This window comes from Papaver somniferum, chromosome 3, assembly GCF_003573695.1.
Source record: "Papaver somniferum cultivar HN1 chromosome 3, ASM357369v1, whole genome shotgun sequence".
Classification (NCBI taxonomy): Eukaryota; Viridiplantae; Streptophyta; class Magnoliopsida; order Ranunculales; family Papaveraceae; genus Papaver; species Papaver somniferum.
In genome coordinates this window covers 87,387,585-87,395,803 of record NC_039360.1, presented here as the reverse complement: position 1 = coordinate 87,395,803, position 8,219 = coordinate 87,387,585, and the positions used below count along the sequence as shown (strand labels likewise).

General features: G+C 42.5%; 1 protein-coding gene across 1 annotated transcript; it reads right to left on the bottom strand.

Moving 5' to 3' along the window:
* Nucleotides 1-5,413: 5,413 nt before the first annotated feature.
* Nucleotides 5,414-6,814, bottom strand: LOC113359703 (uncharacterized mitochondrial protein AtMg00860-like). Its single transcript, XM_026603295.1, has 2 exons — nucleotides 6,566-6,814; nucleotides 5,414-5,773 (listed from the first exon to the last, which is right to left on the bottom strand). The coding sequence occupies exons 1-2, from the start codon at nucleotides 6,812-6,814 to the stop codon at nucleotides 5,414-5,416; spliced, it is 609 nt and encodes a 202-aa protein (XP_026459080.1).
* Nucleotides 6,815-8,219: the final 1,405 nt, after the last annotated feature.

Genomic DNA, 8,219 nt, shown 5'->3' with positions numbered 1-8,219 from the left:
CCATGTGTGATTATCCTGAGCCTATTTTCTCGTGGAAGATGTGCTTCTGCTGCATTCACTGGTAAGGTGATGACTGCATTTAAGCTTCTAAACATGAAGGAGGCTTCAGTCCCCAGGTGTAGCCTACTTTAATTGCATCGCGTTGAATCCACGCCTATGGGATTTGATACAATCTTATCATACTCTCCTGGATGTGATGCTGGGATGCTTGGAATATCACATGGACGAAACATTATGGATAACGAAGAAGTAGAAGTGAGAGAGTCACGTCGTTAATCGTGTCTCCTTCTGTCTCTTCAAGAAAAATGTTTCGGACGCGTCTCTGGAGTTATCTCATGAATGCTTGATTGTTGTCGGGGATGGACCGTGATGAGCAGTCCTCGGTCGCACTTCTCTTTGGTTATTGAAGTTGTTTTCTCTGAGTAGGTTTAGGATCCGCCGCGGCCTCGTAAAGTGTTGCAGGCGCCTTCTAGACAGAGAGGTGATGATATTCTTACGCTACACCTTTGAAGGGTGGATGACCTTGTCGTGGCTATGACTTTTGGTTGACCGTGTCTTTTGAGCTTTGACAGTGAAGGGATCCCGTGTAGAGCCTCAGTCCCCAAGTGTGGTTTACATGTTTATATCTGGTGTGGTCGGTGAGTTGACCATGATAAGGATATCACCATCTTGCATCCGTACTGGTGACTCTATTACTTCTTCCATGTGAAACTAAAACATGGAGAAGTACAGATTACCCTTGTAGCGGTTTTTTCCATGGTCAAGCTCTGGCTGGTATCGACAAACGAGCAGCAACAGTTCTTGGCAGCAGATGTGATCAGAAGAGAGCACATCACGTGGGAACCAAAATATGTTGGCTGGAATTGCATTGGCGTCCATGGAAGCAAAGGGATCGGATGGATGCATAAGCAAGTAAACTGTCCACGACCACGAGGTTTGGCGAGATGGATCATAAAGTGGCCACAACTGCATTCCTTGGATGACGGTGATCACGATCCTTGACAGGGAGGAGTGTGGTGGCTACGAGCACGAACCTTGGAAGGAAGGAGTGTGGAGGCTACGGAACGATCTTTGGCAGGAATAAGTGGCGTTGAAGCGGCTTCGGCTTTTGAAGAGGACGTTGAAGCGAAGCGACTTCTGGAGAGAACGTTAAAGCGGAGCCGTTGCTGGAGAACGTTGAAGTGGAGCCGCTGCTGGAGAACGTTGAAGTGGAGCCGCTGCTGTAGAATGTTGAAGCGGGGCGACTTCTGGAGAGAACGTTGAAGCGACTCCTGGAGAAAACTCTAGTGAGGGCGTCATTAATCCTTGACTTCGAAAAACGACTTGGTACGATATGGTATATGGGAAGACGTCACAAATAGTGCTAGTCGGCAAGTAGCGTTTTTCTCCTCATGGGAAAGAATACGCTTCTTCTATTTGATTTTCCCTTGCAACTCTCAAAGCCTTGACAATTACAATGTTGAAGTCGGAGGCCGCTTCAATCAGCGTGCTGTCAAACTCGACATCCTTCAAGTGAACAGTGGTTAGGAGTCCCCGGTTCCATCTACCAATCGTGCTTTCCAGGAGAGGTTGGGGTTCGAGAACGGGAACGGCTTCCCTGGCTGGAAACAGCTGCTTTCCTGTTGCAGTGCGGTTGAGGGCTGCAAATATGTCTTGACGCTGCGCCTTGGGTAAATACAGAATCTTACATAAATGTCTCATCATAGACTACACGATTTTGTGGGCGAAGTCCCCAGAAATCATGCAGCTCCTGACGGGAAGAGGGTCTCTGTGAACTCAGGAGGGTTGTTGATTTTCTTTGCCCTGATTTTGAAGAGGTCGTTCCTGATCTTCACGTGTGATGAAATTGGATTGCTGATTCTTTTCTACTGGGCGTTTAGGAGCTACGCGAGCCTCTTCATCTATAAAGGCGCGTCCTGCTGAAGTACTTGCGCCGGATGTTAAAAGTATTCCTTGTCATCTCCATCTGGGGTTGACGTGACTCTTGTGGCTGCCGCTCGTTAGTGTCTTGAGGAAAATAGTTATGTCCTTCTGAGTTGTAGCCATGTCTGTCTGAGACCTACGAGAACTTTTTGTCTTTCCGTCAAATCAACAGTGGTAAGGGGAGGTTGGATTCCCCTGGCTCCTCCATTATCTCGTCCAGGTGATGGAGTAATAGCGGCTCTGGTGACGGTTGGAGGTGTCAGTCAGGTAGAAACTTTGGGAGAGGCGGCAGCGGCTCTGGCGATCGGTGGTGTAACACCTGAAGGAACATTTTCCGCGCTGCTGGTGTTGGAGGGTGGCGTATTAATGTCACTGGAAGGAGCATTAGTACCAGGGATGATTTCAACGCTAGTGTTCTCAGGGTTTGTTGCTGATCCGGACCTGAGTTCTGCCATCTTGAGATCGTGTTGAAGAACGGTATTGGAAATAGGAAATTGATGTTGTAACCGAGAGACTAATCTCCCACTGTGGTCGCCAATTGTTTGCGGGTGAAAACTGTTTCTGCTGATTTTGGTAATTTTGGGTGCGTGGTTGAGAAACGAATCTAAACCCTAAACAATGTACTGCACGGGAGTACTTTTGATTCGAGAGATCAATTTGTAAAATCCTGGCCTAAACCAAGAAATGGTCGTTCCAGGCTTGCTTCGGTCACAAAGTGAAGGAGAAGGGTTGGTCTTAGGGAGGGAAGCGAAGAAAGTGTTGAGACCGGAATAGTTGATTCTGGAAGTGTGGGCGTTTTGTGACTTGTATCAGAAAGTTGAACTGGCTAGCTGGATGAAAAAGCTATCAGATTATTTCTGGATGTTGTATTGTTCTCCTGACCAAAACTTGTTGTTTGGTGGAAATAGGTGAGACCTATTTACACAAGTCATAGTGAAACTTACCCTGGTCTCGTAGGAAGTGGAAACGATTTAGTGGTGGAAGAAAAGAGTAACGTGTAACTGTCAGACGTTATGCTTCCATGATGAGGGAAGTGAATTCGTGTAACCGCCAGTCATTACGCTTCCATGATGAAGGAAATGAATCGTTTACACCGTTACTTTTCACCACCACTAATTATCCCATTTCATGACACTTTCTTGTAACGGGCGCATTGCACGCCGCATGCTGTAAACCGCCAGACCAATACCCTGATGAGCATCCCCCAGTTTATGACATATTTTGATGTCTCGAGTGTTTTCGTGGAAAACATGTATCACTTTGCTACGTGTGGCAAGTTAAAATCGAGAGGATTGCCGCAGGTAAATAGCATGTGATGTTAGGCTCGTTTTGGCTAGTCTCCTAAAACTTGTCGCGAGCTTACCGGTTCGGTGGCGAACTTGGATGGCTGAGATTGCATCTCATGAAGAAGGATGGCCATTGATTATGGCCATATCTTGTTGTATAGCGAAGTGGCGTCGGCCACATGCTAATGGCATGCCAGTGGTGTAGCCATGGCATAGCGGCATGCTAATGGCGTAGCCGTGGCATTGCGGCATGCTATTAGCCGTGGTATAGTGGTATGGAAGTGATGTTGCGGCATAGCCAAAGCTAAAAATTCCCTCTTTGGCCAAAGTTAGGATTTGGCGCCGTGGAAGAATTCGTCGTGGAAGAATTAGGGCTTGGCGTGGCCAAGGCTCCGTGGAAGAATTCGTCGTGGAAGAATTAGGGATTGGCGTGGCCAAGGCTCCGTGGAAGAATTAGGGCTTGGCGTGGACAAGGCTCCGTGGAAGAATTCGTTGTGGAAGAATTAGGATTTGGCGTGGCCAAAACTTGGCGCCGTGGAGTCGGACCCACATGTGGCAACATTGGCCATGTTTCCACGCCAATCTCTTTGCTCTGGGAAACGTTATTTGGCTTTGGTAGCAATTTGCCCAAATTAGGGTTTGACATGTTGGAACCCTAACTAGTGCACGTGGCATGCGGCTGCGGCATAGCGCCACTTTTGTGCAAATAGCGCCATGGCTATGCCAAAGGAACTATGGCAAGGCCATAGTGTGGAAACGTCCACATGAGTAAGAATTGTCGTGGGTGGCTATTTATGGCAGGTTGCCACGAAGTGGCATGTTTGCGAGGTAGCATGTTGCGAAGTTTCCGCGGTAGAGTAGCATGATGGCATGCTACCGCGGTAGAGTGGCATGTTGGCATGCCGACCAATATGTTGTCGTGGTAGGGCGCGTTTGGCTTGTCAGTTTAGCATGGTGGCGCGACAGGGTGCGTTTGGTCTTTAGTGTATGGTGGCAAGTTCAGAGCAACTTGATTGCCCAAAAGGGGGCCGGTCAAACATAGGGCGCGACTATACTTCTGGTGAGAGTATGGCGAGTTTAAAGCGACCTGATTGGTCGAGGAAATAGGGTCGGGGCATGGCCAATGGCGCTAGCTGGCCTCGGGCATGGCCACGCCTCTTTTTGCTTTCGCGGCTCCCTGTTTTTTCTTATTCTAAGCGAGGTTCTGCACCTGCTAATCCATGGAGGATTAATTACTTAGTTTGCTTAGGCTTAATTTTAACAAGCAAGGTCTGGTATATTGTGCGAGGCGCGAAACCCTAACTTCTGCAAGTTAGTCAGGAAGATTGACTGAATTTTAATGTATCGACGCATAGCTCTTTTAAGTTCGTTGCCAGAGAGCGGCATGCTTTTCTGATTGAATACCTTATGCATAGATCTTATTCTTGATACTTGGAGATTCGTGCTACTCTGCTGCGAGTGAACAAGAATCGTCATGCCATATCAACATTAAGAGTTCAGCCGGAGAATATAGCATAGAAGGCATTCAGAGGAACTTATATTAAGTGAATATACGCGAGGCGCCGAAATTTACAGAACATTTGGGATTCGCCAGTCTGGATAAATTTCATGTAATTATATTGAGCGGCTCAAGGAATATGCCAGTGGAGAGGATAACACAGGTGGCTCTGTTTCCTTGCAGAGTAACGTCACATCAGATGCCAGGTTTTACGATTTTAACCCTAAGCTAAAAACCACCATCAACACCTTTATACAAGAAGCCATCTTGAATGAGAAAATCATCAACCCCATGAGCCAAACAGTTGCATTGTTCCCAAAGTGATTTAAAATCATCATCCTCATCGTAGATCTCTTTGATATAATCAAAGGCAAAACTCTCATTTCGAATAGTTTCTAAAAGATGTCGTCGTCTACTTAGAGCATCTACAACTTGATTAAGCTTTTCACTTTTATGTTTGATACTTGTTAATCGTGGATAACCACCTGTTATGCATACGGTTAACCTTAGCTGAAGTCTGGAGATATTTCAACGCACTATTATCAGTATTAATGATAAATTCTCGATGAACCATATAGGTATGCCACTGTTTAAGAGCTTGTACAAGTGCAAGCAATTCCAATTCATAAGTAGATCACTTTTTCCGTGTCTCGGAATTATTTTCACTATGGTAAGCAACTAGATGTCCTTCTTGAGATAAAACTGCTCAAATTCCAATAATAGAAGCATCACAGTCAACTTGAAAAGGCTTGGAAAAATCAGGCATTACAAGAATAGGAGCTGAACATAGTTTCTCTCTAAGAGTAGTGAAATTTTTATCAGCTTCCTCAGTCCATATGAACTTTTCTTGCTTTAAACAACCAGTAAGAGGTGCAGCAATGATGCTGAAATTTCTGACAAAACGTCTATAAAAAGAAGCTAATCCATGTAAACTTCTCACCTCTTTGATAGAAGTAGGAACATGCCAATCCATAATAGCTTGAATTTTAGAAGGATCCACATGAATACCCTTGGAAGAGATTACATATCCCAAAAAAGTAACTTCATAGAAAATAAATGTGCATTTCTTCAAATTCACAAACAAAGAATTGTCGAATAAAACTTTGAACACCTGAGAAAGATGATTGATATGCTATTTTGCACATCTACTAAAAATTAATATGTCATCAAAGTATACAATGACAAACTTACTCAGAAAGGGTTGTAAAACCTGATTCATGAGTCTCATAAAGGTGCTAGGAGCATTATATAAACCAAAAGGCATAACAAGTCATTCATATAAACCTTCTCTCGTTTTGAAATCAGTTTTCCATTCATCTCCCTCTCTTATTCTAATATGATGATAACCACTGTGAAGATCAAGTTTAGTGAAAATAATAGACCTGCTAAAAGATCAATCATGTCCTCAATACGAGGAATAGTAAACCTATAAGGAATGGTGATACGGTTCAAAGCTCCGCAATCTATACACATTCTACATCCATTATCCTTCTTAGGTACCAGAAGTGCAGGACAAGCACAAGGGCTATTACTAGGTATAATTAATCATTTAGTCAATAAGTCATTAACTTGTCCCTGTAAAATGCCATGTTCAGTAGGACTTCACCTATAATGAGCTTGATTAGGTAAAGAAGCTCCAGGTATAAGATCAATGCAATAATGAACATCTCTAAAATGTGGTAAACTCACTGGTAATTCTTCAGGAAATAATGCATGATATTTAGATAATAATGTCTTCATGAGAACTCAAAGTGTGAGTTGAATGTAAAGAGCGAGAGATAGTATCCACCAAAGCAGTAGTCTTGCTATCACTACGTTATTCAATTACTTAAGAAAACTTTGAAGGAAACAGAGTTACCCGTTTAACATCTTTGTAAAAAGTATAAGTATTCTCAAAACAGTTATGAACTGCTCTAACATCATACTGCCATGGTCTTCCAAGAAGAAGATGAGTTGCAGTCATATCAATAACATCACAGAGCACAGATTCTTTATATCCAACAAAAGAAAACTCAATAACACACTGATGAGTAATACGTTGTGTTGAAGAACTATTCACCCAACCTACAAAATAAGGAGTATGATGTGGGGTAGTTGGTAATCCCATTTTATTCACAACAACATATGCAATGTAATTGTTTATACTGCCACTATCAATGATCATGTCACAGACTTTACCACCAACAAAACACTTGGTTTTGAAAATATTATGTCTTTGAGAATAGCATGGTTCAGTGAGCATGAGTGGACGAATCATCAACAAAGTGATCACCATAAGTTTCATGTAATTCAATATTTTAAACTTCTTCACCTTCATCCTCATCAAAAACATTAGTATCTTTTGACTCACTATGTATCTGATTATCTCCAATGAAACCATTAAAGCGACGAAAATCAGATGAAGAATGACCAGGTTGGTTACATTTATTGCATTTATCTCCACGAAATTTTGAATAAATGTTAGGAGCCCTATTGCGAGGTGGAAATTGTTGTTGCATTCTATTAGAGAATCTGGTACTTGCTGGTTTAGTTTGTTGTTGTTGAATGGATTGAGGTTCAACAGGTGATGGTAAAATAGGTGAAGTATTTGTAATTGAAGTTGGTTGAGCAAAAGAAAAATTCACCGGTTGTTGTTTTGGTTGATAAGATGGACCATAACTAATTTCATGTGGATCAACAATGACTGTTAATCCCCTTTCACCTTGATTACCATAAGAAGAATTATATGGTCTGGCAGCTTTATAATAATTCTTATAACGAGTTTGACGTGGTGTTGCTTGTCTGGAAGTATTAAGTACACGCCTTTCGACTTTAATAGCTTGTTGGATAGCTTCAACCATAGTAAACGCAGAATGTGTCATCCCTTGCTGAATTAAGTTGTTTAGTCCGTCTACAAAACGTGCAACTAATTGTTCTTCAGACTCATTCAACTGCTTACGTGCAACCAAGCTGTAAAACTCAGCTACATATTCCTCCACGAGCCTAGCTCCTTATCGACAGTGTTGAAGTTTGATAAACAGTTGGTGCATATAATCTCTAGGTAAAAACTTATCTCTCAATAAGTCTCTCATTATTTTCCAAGTACGTATTGGAGGCTTGTGAATGTTACGTCGATCATCACAGATTTTATACCACCAAGCTGCATCTCCACCTTTTAGTTTATAAGAAACCAGCGTAAGCTTAGAAGAGTCAGGTACCTCCATGAAATTAAAAAAAAAAAAGATTCTACTTCATAAAACCAATCCAACGATTCTTCTATTTGTAAACCACCATGAAAATTGGGAATATCATCTTTCAATTTATATTATGGCAAAGTTCCATAAGGATTTATGCTAGATTTTAATCTTTTCTCATCCTCCCACCTTTGTTCTTTCTCGTCTTCAATCTTGTCCTCGTCTTCATCACTGGGAAGATTCACAGTTGCAGGTTTCTTATAAGGACTGTTAAGAAAGCTCTCAAATTGTTTTGTGAACTTAATAAATTGAGAAATATCTTCAGGGACATGAGTATTC

Excerpts from the sequence above, each read along its gene's own strand:
- LOC113359703 (XM_026603295.1), bottom strand. The coding sequence starts at position 6,814 with ATGGGATTACCAACTACCCCACATCATACTCCTTATTTTGTAGGTTGG. Across the intron at positions 5,774-6,565 it reads TTTACAAAGATGTTAAACGG|AAATGCACATTTATTTTCTA; the intron begins GTAACTCTGTTT and ends GTGAATTTGAAG.